Here is a 13584-nt window from a genome sequence, read left to right as displayed (position 1 = left end):
CAGGCTGCATCCTACCCCAACCCAGACCAACTGGGACTTCTGATGCTTCCAGCGTATTTCCCATGCTTAGATTAGTTTCAGGGCTGTCTTACGGCTTTTGGAGCTCAGTTCATGACCATAAATATATTAAAAAAGTCTCTCATCCAAATGGTTGGTAGATCAGACCCAGCATTAGACAAAGCTCTAACTAACCAGCTGCTCACTTGAAATAAATATTTATGGTGCTGTGAATGGAGTGAAGAATAAACATGTGTCCCTGCTTGTTTATGCTGCGAGGGTTTGCTCCAGCCAAGCAGATGCGTTTACTCCCCCTGTGCGATCCTGCTTTGGTCAGAGCTTTGCTGGCGGTGCCAGGTTTAGTGCAGGACGTGAAAAGCTGCCTTAAAGTGACTGCTCAGCTCAGGGAGGGCACCAGGAGACGAGTGGCACGGTCCAGGACCCTGCTGGGTTTGGAGACTGGGGGTGCCGGGGCTTGGTGGGTCCCTGTGGGGAGCACCGGTCCCTTCCCTGTGCTGGGCTGCAGGAAAGTGAGGATGGGGCCAGTAAGACTGGCAGCCTTACGAAGAGTTTTAGCTCTCTGGTAATATTTTACAGCAGCCATCGTTGAGCTAATAAGGCTTCTAATCAGTTTTATGAGCATCCCCACCGTTTTTCCCCCTCTCCCTAAACACAACAGTCGGGTTGGTTGAAAGGACAGATGCTGGTCTGGCCGTTGAGGTTCTGGCAGTTGGGGTGGCATGGGGTCTCTAAGCCCCTGTGTGAGCAGGATGATGGCCACAGATGCCTGTGTGTTAACCCGCGCGTTGCCACTTCACCTCCTTCTCCCAAGGAGATTTAGAAGATGCCAGAAGCACCGAGGATGAGCTCCAGTGCTCAAGGGAGGGAACATCCGTGCGCTTCCCCGCAGAGCAGTGTCCAGCACAGATTCTCAGAGGAACCGCGTGGTGGTGGAAAGTCGAGGACTTCTGGTCATTGGGATCCTTGGTCTCACACAGGACCCCGTCCCTGTGCCCTGACCCTCATCCACTTGTACCCTACAGCCCTACCAACCCTGCTGCTTTGCACCTTCGCACAAAAGCTCAGCTGGACCCTGGGCCAGGCTTTGAAAGAAGCAGTAATCTTATTACCTTTATCAATTCAATCCTCTTAAGGTTAAGTCAATCCTATTAATCAGGCTTGTGATGTGGAGAACCTTATTATTTCAAAGTCAATCTGCCCGTCAGTCAGTTACGATATCGGGAGCGATTGGCCCCAGCCCAGAGGGGTGTGGGACCCCAGCAGCTCCATCTTTGTGCCCCCTGGGTTCAGGAGCTGCAGGAGGGGGCCATTGCCCAGTGACACCCCCTGGGCACAGGGACTGCCACCCTGAACCCCTTTGGGGCTGGGTACTTGATGTAGACCCCTTGAGGGAGTTGTGGGGCTTTTTTTGGCACTGGTAAGCGCAGGCACCACAAGTTTGAAGCACTGTGGGGTACTGCCCCCCCCACACCACCTCCCAACCTCAGCTCTGGGCAGGCAGAGCTGTTGGCCATCGATGAGACGTGTGAGTGAATCAGCTGTGAGCTCTGCTCCGGCTTCACCCCCTGCAAAGAAGCTTTCTCTTCCCATTTTTTCCATTTGAGCACTGCAGTTAATCTGCTTCCTTGGCCCTATTAACACGGGCATTGGTGCTTCCCTCGGTGAAGTTCACTTCTCAAGGAGCCTTTCCAAACCTGGGCTACACCCAGGGCAGCTGGGCCAGGGTCAGTGCTGGCTGCCGGCTCCAGTGTGCGCATTCCCAGGGCACCCCCCTCTTTCCATCTTCTCCTTCCAGCTTCGCCAGGCAAAGATTTGGGGAATCTGCTGCGAGATGGCTGTTTTAGTCAAATGTCCTGAACTGGCTCGTGTTTGAGGGACAAGACGGGTTAGGATGCTTTCCTCACCCCCAAGAAGATGCTGTTTGAGACAGGAGAGTGAATTCACCTGGGGAAAGTGGCATCTGAAGCTCAGCAGATGAAGACCCAGAGGAAAACAGATGTTTTTAGGCTGCACTACAGGTAGATGAGGATGTGCCCCTTCGTTTGAGGGCCAGAGCTTGTGGAGCAAACCCAGGCTCACGGAGCAGGGCGGGTGCTGGGGTTCCCTGTGATGACGCTGATTTCCCTGCCCCGGCAGCAAAGCTCTTGCGTTTCTAGAGGACTGGAGGAGCTGCCCCTCAATAGCAGATGCTGCTGTGGGCTCGTGTTTGGTTTATTTGAAAAGTGCTGGAAATGAGTGCTTCCCTGTGCTGTCATGCTTTGAATTTATTTATTTATGAGTTGCTCTTCTTTATCAGCGTATGCGCAGTGGCTAAAGTTGCACAAGTTTGGCTGTGGCCAGTCTGAAGCAAATACCCTTAAAATACAGATAGGAGCGAGACTGAGGAGCGCGGCCACAGCCCTTAATTTTTACTGTAGACCTTTTTCTTCCCCTCTCGACTCCCATGTAATGAAATAAAGCATCTTATTTTCTTCCGTTGCCAGGGGCCCTAACTAAAAACAACCCCCTGCTGATCTCTGCTGCTCAGAAACAGGGAGTTTTATTGGCTTTACTTATTGCGTTTTATTCAGAGCCGTGTATGCGGGTGAATGAGGCCCCCGGAGGGATTCGAGGAGTATTTGCATTCCATTTGTGTCCTCCGAGCGCTGGCTGCGGCCGTTACCCCAGCCCCGTGCCGTGCCGCGGGCCAGCCATAGCAGACATGTGATCCAGAGCTGGTCTGGCTTTTTTTGTGCGGAGGGAAGGCAAGATCCAGGAAAGGGCCCAGGGACAGAAATCGCAGGATGTAGTGGGAAATGGCCCATGGATGAGGCTCCGTTCCCGTGGCTTGGCGTCTGCGGAGGACCTGGCTCAAGGACGCTGGTTTTGGGTGTTTTGGGTGTTTTCATCCCTGATGTATCTCGGCGTAGGTCCATGCAGCCCAGGGAGGTGCCTCCTGCAGTCTGGGAATGGGGAGCCCTGGCTCGGGGTGCTGTCGGGGGTCCTGGCTCTCCCTTCCATCCCCTGGTCAGTGACAAGGCCGAGTTCTGCCACCTTACACCCCAGGTTTGGGTGCTGAGCCATAGCAGAGCTCTCTGGGATTTCCACTTTGGGGACAGGTGGGCGTTTTCTCCACTGTGGAGCAGCAGAGGCTTCAGTGGGATCTTCCCCGGCTTCACGCAGAGTCCCACAGTGGAATTTCGCCTCATTTTAAATTCTAGTGAATTCTGTAAATCGGCTAAAATCATCAAAATTCACATTACCGCTGGCTAGAACTTGGTCCCTGGGGTTTCCACACTGGCTGCAGTCGGGTTGTGCATTGCAGCGCGGCCCCGCGTCCTGCGGCAGCCCGTCCTTGGCCAAAAAGAGGGGGAAAAGCAAGCACTTGGCTAAGGGAAGCTGCGAAACGCGGTGTTCCTGAGGTAATTAGTATGTCGAGAAAGTGACAGCAAAGAGAATCAAGCAAAGCCAAGGTCAGTGGCTGCTAATTAAGAATCAGCACCTTGTGTCAGCCTGAGCCGTGGCGTGGAATTGAAACGGGCCCAGGAGAGGCCCGGGCAGATAAAGGTGATGGAGTTACCCTGATGATAGCAGCGAGTGGGCGCTGAGCAAGGTTTAAAGTTTCCTGCCAGCTTTGCTGATAAAAGGGACAAAATGAGAGAAAACTGGAGGGAGATGTGTGCTTTGCTTCCAGGAGGGGTTTTTGCCTCTGCGGCTGCGGGATCATTGCAGACAGAGCTGAGGACGGGACATTCTGGCTAAAGAAATCATGGACGTGGCATTTATTTTATCTTTTTTCCAAAGCCCTGGTGTTTTGAAGGCTCTTCTGGGCATGGGACCCGAGCATCCACTCTGCTCCGCCTGGGTCAGAGCAGGCTGGGCCATGCTGCAGCGTTCTGGGGGGCTCTGGGAGCTGTGCATGGGGATGGCGAGGACAGGACCTGGGGTGCTCCTGTCAGGAATGGGTTATGTCTGGTACCGTCACGACAAGTGGAGGAGGATTTCTTAGTGAAAGGTTATTGCCCATTAGCAGGGAACAGAAGCTGAACGTGCATTAGCATTAAAAGCTGCCCAGCACTGTTCCTGCGTTAACTCTGGCACACAGAGTATCACACCACGCAGTGGATTTCCAGCAGAATGCACGGGGAGCTGCATGCCCACTCTGATCCGTTAACGCTGGAGCAGACACGGGGCTCGCTCTGAAGGGCTGGTTTCCTTTTAGGATTTGCAGTTCGGTAGCTGGGGCTGATGCACAGGGCACTTGTCAGCGTGCGGTCGGCTTCTGCTCGCCCCTTCCATTGCTCAGAGCATGAGAAAACTGTGTGCACATCAGAGCAAAATGTGCCCAAACCGTGCGCTGTAGCAGTGCTGTTTATTTCCATGAATACTGGGGAACTTGGACATTGGAGCAAGGTGCACACACAGGATCACACATGAGATCACACATGAGATCACACGTGGGATCACCCACAGGATCACCCACGGGATCACCCATGGCATCTCCTCTCCTCCCTGCACCTCGTGGAGGTGGGACCTCGCTGGGGATGGGGGGACTGCGCCGCGTCTGTCACTGTGTGGTGACCCACCATGGGCTTTGCTTTCCAGGATTTCTTGACTGACCTGATGATGTCTGAAGTCGATCGCTGTGGTGAGAATGAGCATCTCATTTTCAGGGAGAACACACTGGCCACCAAAGCCATCGAAGAATACCTGAAGCTGGTCGGGCAGAAATACTTGCAAGATGCCTTAGGTACGTACGGCGTTGGCAGCTCTCACCCAGAGGGGTCCTGCTCAGAGCCGCAGGGCTCTGCGTGGTGGTGACCATCAGATGGCTCGTGGTGGCACCGGCGTTGTCCTCCTGGGGGGTCCCTGGCAGCAGGGTCCGAGCTGAGGGCGCAGCCACGGGGGAGGCAGGCAGCTGTGCTCCCAGGTGAAGGTGACCGCTGCGTTAGCGCGGTGATGTGCTTGCAGAGAAGATAACAAATGGATATTTGAAGGCATTACACTGCCTGCCGGCTCTGCTGTCTCGGCAGCTGATTGAATCCTTCCCCCATTGCACGCCCCCACCAGAGATGCTCCCCGCAGCGGGGGGAGTCGGATGAAATCCCCCGGGTCGCCGTGATGGAAGGAATGGGATTCGCCTCCCACATCGCGCTGGGAACCCTCCTGGTGGTTTTTTCCCCTTTTTTTTAAAGCACTGGCTATGTTTATGCCTCCAAAAATATTTCTCTTGATGCAAATGAAATTAATTAGAGCTTCTGCTGTTGGGCAGGTCAGGAAGGAGTTGGTGTGTGCAGCACAGGGATGGGGAGAGGCTGCCTTTGAACCTCCACCAAAGAGCAGTAGGATGAGAAGAGTTTCTCTGGGTTCCTACAAATGGAGTTGTGTAGTTTTAGCAACGAGCAGAGTGCTGTAAATACTTTATTAAGATGATAATAATAATGAGAACATTGAGGAAGGGGAGGTTGTTGAGCAAATTCAGTCGAACCAAGAGACAGCCCGCAGGAACAGGAGAAGGAATGTTATTTATTTCTGCCTTGTAATGCTCTCCGGTTGAAGGCAAGTCCGTAAGTAGATTACCTCATAAAATTTCTAAAAAGCAAGGAGATTAATGAAGGCAGAGAATTTTGAAATACTCGCCTTTCAGGGCTCAATGCAAGTGCTCCACCTTGCACAGGAGGAGCCTGCGGTTGGTGCTGGCTTTCTGAGCGCTGGTTCTGTGCAGCCCTTTTATCCCCGAAATGATTCATCTGGGTGTCATGAGGTAACACAGCGGCATAGCACATCCCTGTAAACCATGAAGCACAGGTGATGGGGCTGGGTAATAACAGCAGGCAGCACCTGCAGGTGAGCGGAGAGGCTCCAGAGCAACCTGGCAGAGCTGAATGTGCATCAGAGAGGCTCTGCAGTGTGTAATTAAAACCTGTTTTGGCAACAGGGTAGGAATGCAGGCTAGAGTGGGCAAAAAACAGGATGGGAAAATCCAAGGCGGTCAGGAATTGGGAGATGAGCAAACCACCTGGAATTAGAAATAAACCCAAAGCAAACCTTTCTCCCAGAACGTCGCCCAACCCTGTGGGTCCCCAGGTCTGCCTCTTCATCCCCCTGATTCCGACCACCGCTGTCCCCGGGATGATGTGAGGCTCTATGAGGGCAAGGAAGCAGCCAGGCAGCAAAGCAGGAGCGCAGGGAAACGCAGAGAAAGATTTTAATTGAATTCTGTGTGATGTTCATCTCAAAATAAACCAAGTAAATGGTTTCTTTCCTTTAATTACCTATTTCTCCTGTGAATCACGCTGGCTGGTCAGCGCCAGGGCACAGCCTGTTGTAGCAGGCCATGCCACCAGTACTGACAGAGCTCACCAGTGTCCTTCCTACTGGAGGAGCCCGAGGGAGCATCTCTGGAGCTGGGGCAGTGGGGAATGGGGCAGGCAGAGGTGTTTGGGCAGCGCAGGTCTGATGCAGCAGCCCACAGCCACAGCAGCAGAGCTGCCAGCAGGGGAGAAGGGTGAAACGCACTGGTTGGGAGCCCAGGTGGCTCTTGCCAGGGTGTGCTGAGTGGTTTATGAGCTGCCACTGGGTCCTCTTGGAGATCCTGAGGAGCCACTGCCTGCTTCCCTAGCCCCTGTCTGTCACCCCAGTGTGACAGGGCGTAGGTCAAGCACTGGGGTTATGGACAGAATTGCTCAAAGGCCGCATCTCTCATGTCCCATCACCCACGGTCTGTCTTACAGGGGAATTCATCAAGGCACTGTACGAATCGGATGAAAACTGTGAGGTGGATCCCAGTAAGTGCTCGTCCTCGGACCTTCCCGAACATCAGAGCAACCTGAAGATGTGCTGCGAGTTGGCCTTCTGCAAGATCATCAACTCCTACTGGTTCGTACCTGCCAGCACCGCTCCCCTCATGCCCTGCAGCTGGGGGGTTTCCTACCTGGAGCATTCCCTAGTTCGTTCTCAGGGTAGAGGTTACTGCAACAAGCCAGGGCAGGACCAAATACTCAGAATTGATTGGAGCTAGGTGGTTGTGTCCTGTTGAGGTGGCTCAGGTGTGGCTGTGCTTGTGGTGGTACCTGCAGCTCGGGACTGGGAGCCCTTGGGTATCGCAGATGCTGCCTGCAAAGGTGACGTGAAAGGGGAAGAAAGTGAGCTTGGAGAAATCAAAATATCTTCTTTCTGCTTCTTGCTGGCATACCCAGAGACTCTTGTCCTGATCATACGATAAAATGTTCATTTTTGTCTTACTGCTGGGTTTGCAAACTTCCTGTTTAAAAGTCGGGGCTTGGTTTTTATTAACATATTTAGTAGCAGCACTGTTGTAGAATGTCAACGAAGGATAGTACTGGAGAGAGGAAGTCTGGGATAGTAAGGAGCTCTCATTTTGTCTCCTATGCCAGCTGTTGTGTTGAGATGTGGAAATCATTCCAGGTAATCTCCCAGTAGTGAGTGTGCCCTCCTGCAGGCCCGGGAGGGGAATTGCTTTTCACCAGTGTGTTACAATTGTTTGAATTAATATCTCCCTAAAAATACCCAAAGCAGCACTGAAAGGTCGCTCTATAAATAGTCCTGAGGAGGGGCCTGAGGGAAGCCAGGAATGCACGGGAAGTTTGTTCCCTTTCCGGGGAAGGCTGCAGGCACTGAGCTCTGAGCGGCTCCCTCCGTCCTCTGTGCTCAGCGGTTCTTGGGGATTAATTGGGCTGATGAGTGCTTGGGATTGGCCAAGGTACCCTGCGAGCTAACGATCTTGCTTTAAATAGAGCGCCAGAGTGTGCCTGCTCATCTGCTGGAGAGAGGAAAGAGGTTTACAATAACTGAAAATTGTTATAATTGTGACATAATTTGGACATCTGGAAAGTTTCGGTGTAAGCAGAAATGCAGCGTGTGGAAGCTCGTTACTGGAAAGTTGGGTAATGAATTACGGGCCTGTTTGTCACATAAAGCCGGGTAACTGAGCTCCATCCGCCACTACACAATTAAACTTTTATGGTCTCGCAGCCTGACAGGGCTGGATGCAGCCGGGGTTTACTTCCCAGTGCTGTACAACCTGTCCTGATCAGTCAAGCCTTAAATTGCTCGAAGGATTCTCCTGTTTCTGGGCAAATACCATGAAGTAAAAGGGCTTTGTCCAATTGTGTGGATCAAGCCAAAGACAGAGGAGAATTTATCCAGCCAAAGACGTTGCCTGATGTGATTTATAAAGCACAGGGTAACAGCTCATGGGTGTGAAAGCGTGAAGCTGACACGGAGCAGAAGCTGAACGTGATGGCAGTGTTTTCCCAGCTCTTCTGTGGAGAAGGAGACCTGGTGGAGTCCTCCTCTGTTTTGGAGCCTCCCACCTGAATTTGGGGCTGGTGGACAGTGGGCAGTGTCTCTGGGCGTGCAATTCCTGTGGTTTTCCCTTCTTCCCAACTGGTGTGAGGTTGATCCTCAGGGCAGTCAGTCCCAGAGAGAGGGACAAGCCTCTTGAGAAGGCAGCTGAGATTGCTTTGCTTCTCCCAGATATTTCCTGCAGCGAAAATGGGAAACTGTCCCCTGAAACAGCTGTTTGTGAAGGAGATTTATGGCCTAAAATGGAGCCTGACCTCTCTTCAGTTTGCTTTTGTACCGTCCAGCTCTGGTTTGGAAACAAAAGGCGGTGGTTGCTGGCCAGGGCAGCATCTGGGGTGGGTGGGGAGCTGCATGCCAGGACCCGGGGACCAAGGGCAGTGCGGTCAGACTCGGTGCCAGCCGGGTCCTGTCGGTGGGAGTGTCCAGCTGAGCAAACATGTGCTGGGAACAGGATGCGGTGGGAGCGGGAAGCTGGGGAGGGCCGGGCGGGAGCAGGCAGCGAGTTCCCCGGTGATAAGGGCTGCTGCAGCGAGGGGCTGCTGGGCTCAGGGGAACTTTGGGCTCCAGGAAAGCCAGGCTGGGGCAGGTACAGAGCTGGGGTGACTCTGGTGAGCCTCTGTGTTTGTGCTGGTCCCAGTGGCATTTGATCCAGGTGCTTGAACAGGAGCATTACAATTCGCAGAGCCAAGCCAAGCACCAGCTGTGCCCGTGACCCTGGTGATTGTGCCAAAGGGGTCCCGTGATGCTGGGGGTGTCCAAAAAAATGGGCAAGAGCCTGCGACTGGTGCAGATCCCAATGCTGCTGTGGGTCAGCAGGGTGAGACAGGTCTGGGTACAGCACCCACAGCCGACTCGCGCTGTGTTCAGTTACTGCTGGGGCAGTTTGAACACCCTGGCCTTGAACTTGCTGTCCCTCCGTGTCCTTCTGTCCTTCCAGCGTCTTCCCGAGGGAGCTCAAGGAAGTTTTTGCCTCGTGGAGACAAGAATGCAGCAACCGAGGCCGCCCGGACATCAGCGAGCGCCTGATCAGTGCCTCCCTGTTCCTCCGGTTCCTCTGCCCGGCCATCATGTCCCCGTCCCTCTTCAGCCTCCTGCAGGAGTACCCGGACGACCGCACTGCGCGCACTTTGACTCTCATCGCCAAGGTCACCCAGAACCTCGCCAACTTCGCCAAGTAAGCGGGAGCACGGGAAGGGGCAGGTTTGGAGAGGGGAGAGCAAACTACGGGTGCATCGGCAGGGCCATGGCTCTGGCATGGGAGTCCCATGCCGGCCGCTCCGCTCCTCAGTGGGGAGTGCCCCTTTGTTTGTTTCCTCTCGGCTTTTTCCTCCGTGTCCCTCTGGGACCCATTCCCTCACGGCCGGGTCAGGGAGTTCATTTCAGTTTCCAAAACAGGACGTGTTTTATGAGCAGCAAACCGCCTGTTCTGACCACGCAAAGGAGCAGGCAGGGACGCCTGGCACAGCCAGGCACTTTGTCCCATGGCAGTGACAGTGCACCGCCCTCCTCCCATCAGCACTTCCCAACACCAGCAATGATGTGCACAGCTCCAGAGCTGGCCCTTCCCTCCTGTGAGCTCTGGGACCTTCCCTGCTGTTAAAATGCAGTGGTCTCAACTGGGAAGGTATGGAAAGAGAATGGGTGCACTATCAGTTTCTAACTAAGCCCGTAGGTTTGGTGGAAACAAAGTGAGAGATTTCTGAAAATCTTTCCGCTGGCTGCAGCTCTGAGCTACTTAGCCTGAGCTCTGATAACAAAATGATGAGCATTCCAAAACATGAATGGACAGTTTCTGTCGAAAGCTTCTTAGATTGGGAAACTAGCTTAGTACACACGCTTGCAGTCAGGAATGCACGTACGTGCACACAGACGGGAGATGTGCAAGTGTGTTACACTAGATGACAGAAATTCTCTCTATCCCTAACTAAAGGGTTTTCAGATTTTCAGTGCTTTGCAGAAAAGGCTCTTTACCTAAGCTGGCATTAGTCAAGCAGAGCTGTCCTGTGGATGGCACGTGGCCGAGCCTCTCGCAGCTTGGCTGGCGCTGACACCAAGCGCTGCTGGTACCAATGACCCAGGAGGCCCTCGCTGTTGTGCTCCAGATAAGACACCGCACTGAGAGCGGGGTCTGGGGTAGTGCTTGGAGAGCAGGAGGATCGCAGGGAGCCCGAGGGGACAAACTGCAGGTCTGGCTCTGCAGGGCAATCCCTGGAGTGGGGATCCTGCCACCATCATTCACTGGGCTTCACTCAGTTGATGGTGCTTGGCATTGCCGTTTCTTTATTTCCAGTGACAGGCCCTATTTCTGGAGGCTGTGCCCTGACCCAGCAGTAAGACACGTGCTGTTACCAAGAGCAGCTTGGTTTCTCTAGCTTTCACCTTCATTTCTACTGCAGAGATCCTGTGCTGACGAGGACTTGACTGGATTAGGCTGGAGTTAATTCTGGTTCATGATCAGTGAGGTGTACCAGGTGCCTGCTTGCAAGCCGGGCATCCCAAAGAGTTCAGATGCCATAGGAAAGCTCTGGCATTCTCACTTACATCTGTACCTGACCATTCTGGTGACTGCACTTCTGTGTATAGGATTTAGCTGAAATTTCTGTTGCTGTCTTGCCAGGTTTGGCAGCAAAGAGGAATACATGTCCTTTATGAATCAGTTCCTGGAACACGAATGGACTAACATGCAGAGATTCCTCCTGGAGATTTCCAATCCCGAAACCATCTCAAACACAGCTGGCTTCGAAGGCTACATTGACCTGGGCCGGGAGCTGTCCACGCTGCACTCGCTGCTCTGGGAGGTCATTTCTCAACTGGACCAGGTACCGGGGCACAGGGGCAGGCTTGGGGAGAGGCAGATTTGGCCAGCACAGGACACGGGCACCACCACACACAGCTCCCGTGTCCAGCGGTTTCCGTTATCCACTCCTGTGCACAGCACAGCCCTAACTCGCCCCTAGCACTGCCCCAGCCCCTGCTCTACCAGCAGCTCCTTCTTTCCATCCTGCTTTGGGGCAGGTGAGTGTAGCTGTTTCCCCCCCTCTGCTGTTTATCACTGGGGGGTGATTTTTGTCTGTCCCAGCAGATTCAAAAGGTTTCTTTTTAATTAAAAGGACTTTTGTCAAGAGAGCTGGGCTAGGTTTGGCTATAGCTGCCTTCTTCTGTATCTGAACGCTGTTAATCGCACTTGCTTTCTCTGCCCCACAGCAGCAAATGGTTTCCAAAGCCTGGGACATCCCATAGCCTCAGCAGTGGGGGTAAACGGTGGAGAAAATGAATGTTGTTAATGTGATTCACTGGAGAGAGACTGTCCAGCAACTGCAGAGCAAAAATACAAGATGTTGGTAGTAACTCTGCTCTCTTTTCTTCTCAGAGCACTGCAACAAAACTGGGGCCTCTGCCCCGGATCCTGAGGGACGTCAACTCGGCACTCAGTAACCCGGCCTGCGTGCAGGTGTCTGTCACGGCCGATCACGCCGCCTCCACGCCCAGCGCTGGCAACAGCATCTCTGCGGGGCTGCAGAAAATTGTGATAGAGAATGACTTATCTGGGTAAGAGCATCAGAGGTGGCCTGGCCACAGAGCAGGGAAACACCGAATATCGATCTGCTGCCAAAGCCTGAGCACCTGCAGGGACGGGCAGAACAGGGTGTAGTGGAGATGCCTGCTCCATTGATGAGGCTTTCTGATGGCAGAAGTGGTGCTGGATGCCAGTCAGCTCTGACTCTAGACAGGGCCGTGGGCGGTGGTGCAAGCATATAGCTCCATCCTGTCTTCTCTGTGAGCCAGAACTGGGGATGTGGTCTGGGAAATGGAGACCTTGGTGGTTCTGGGCTCAACTGTTGGGATGTGGCTGCAGAAACAAAATGTTTGTCCTTTGAGGACTTGAGGGCGTGTTTGTGCTAACCCCAAAGTGATGGGTGTCTCTGTTGAGTTCATTAGGGCTTTGAGTATGCGAGATTTATAGGATTGGCCTTATCCGTCCGTGTAAGACACAGGGTACATGCTGAATCCACTGAGATGCAAATCTGGACGTTGCCTAACAATCAATTCCAGTCTGCTGTGGCCAGGTTTTGTAGTACTGCTGTTCTGCCGACGAGCAGTGATTCACAGTCAGTCACCTAACAGACTTGCCCTGATTGTGTAATGAGTTTCATTCATGGGGAAGGTGACTCTGGTGCAGACCTGTAATGTTTCTGTTTGTGGAAAACTAAATGGACCCCACACAAATTGAAAGCCTATGCTAGTAAAATAGTTTCTAAGCGAAAAGTACATGTTATTTAAGAGGTTAATTAGGAATGAAAGGCAGCAGTGGTGCTGGACTTGCTCTAATCAGAGCTTTTCATCTCTAATGCTTCCCAGCGTGAGGTGCAATTGTTTAAATCTAATGCGGTGGAGGATCTCTGACAACTTCTTTCACCCAAATACTTGCTTACAATGCACCATCTTTGATCAGCGGCAAATTCACGTTAAGCTACTGCAAAGCTCTTTCTTCTTATCCCCAAGAAATCAATACTGCGTGGATGTGCGTTGCAGCAGGAGGGATGGATGGGTAACTTTTAGTTGCGAGGCTTTGGCTCTGCTGCGAGGGCTCTGTCTGACCCTCAGAGGTGGGACAGGCCCCGTGGTGCTCTGTGCTATTCAGATACAGCCCGATGTGTCCCAAGGAGCAGGCACAGAGCAGGGGACACGAGAGCGGCGTGGATGTGGCCGGTGGGAAGCAGAAAGGGCGACACGTGGTGTCAGGGTGCCGGGCATCTGCAGCGTCTGCGATGCCCCCTGCACCACCCAGGGCTCCCACCCCGTGTCCGCACGCCCCTTGCTCACCCCTGCCCCGTCCTGCTGCCACGGGGCTTGGCTCCTCTGTTCCCCTCGTCCTCCCACTCCCCCTGCACCATCCCCCCTGGACCTTCTGGGGCTGGGGACGTCCGCGTCCCACACAGCTGCGCCACGCTGATTTCTTCTGAGTGATTTTGTTCTCCTGCTCCGGTGCAGCATTCACAACTCTTCTTTTTTGTTTTGTTTTCCTCTCCTCTTCCTTACGCACTGCCTTCCCCGCAGTCTGATAGATTTCACACGGTTACCATCTCCAACCCCTGAAAACAAGGACTTGTTTTTTGTCACAAGGTCTGCTGGGGCCCAGCCCTCGCCTGCCCGAAGCTCCAGTTACTCAGAGGCCAATGAGCCCGACGTGCAGATGTCAAATGGCAGCAAGAGTTTGTCCATGGTGGACTTGCAGGACAATCGGCTCTTGGACAGTGG

At 53.4% G+C, this 13584-nt stretch overlaps 1 protein-coding gene across 1 annotated transcript in view; it reads left to right on the top strand.

Annotated features, from left to right (window-relative positions):
• Positions 1–13581, top strand: part of LOC104544283 (disabled homolog 2-interacting protein) — a gene marked incomplete at its 3' end in the record, with an annotated part of 24994 nt that extends 11413 nt beyond the window's left edge. The window contains exons 4-9 of the mRNA XM_010189108.1: positions 4603–4747; positions 6732–6876; positions 9263–9499; positions 10943–11144; positions 11696–11874; positions 13384–13581. Coding sequence (XP_010187410.1) covers positions 4603–4747; positions 6732–6876; positions 9263–9499; positions 10943–11144; positions 11696–11874; positions 13384–13581 — 1106 coding nt within the window. The remainder of the gene's footprint in view (positions 1–4602; positions 4748–6731; positions 6877–9262; positions 9500–10942; positions 11145–11695; positions 11875–13383) is intronic.
• Positions 13582–13584: the final 3 nt, after the last annotated feature.

Source organism: Mesitornis unicolor, unplaced genomic scaffold (assembly GCF_000695765.1).
Source record: "Mesitornis unicolor isolate BGI_N332 unplaced genomic scaffold, ASM69576v1 scaffold8217, whole genome shotgun sequence".
Taxonomy (NCBI): Eukaryota; Metazoa; Chordata; class Aves; order Mesitornithiformes; family Mesitornithidae; genus Mesitornis; species Mesitornis unicolor.
This window is presented reverse-complemented; position numbering and strand designations above follow the sequence as displayed.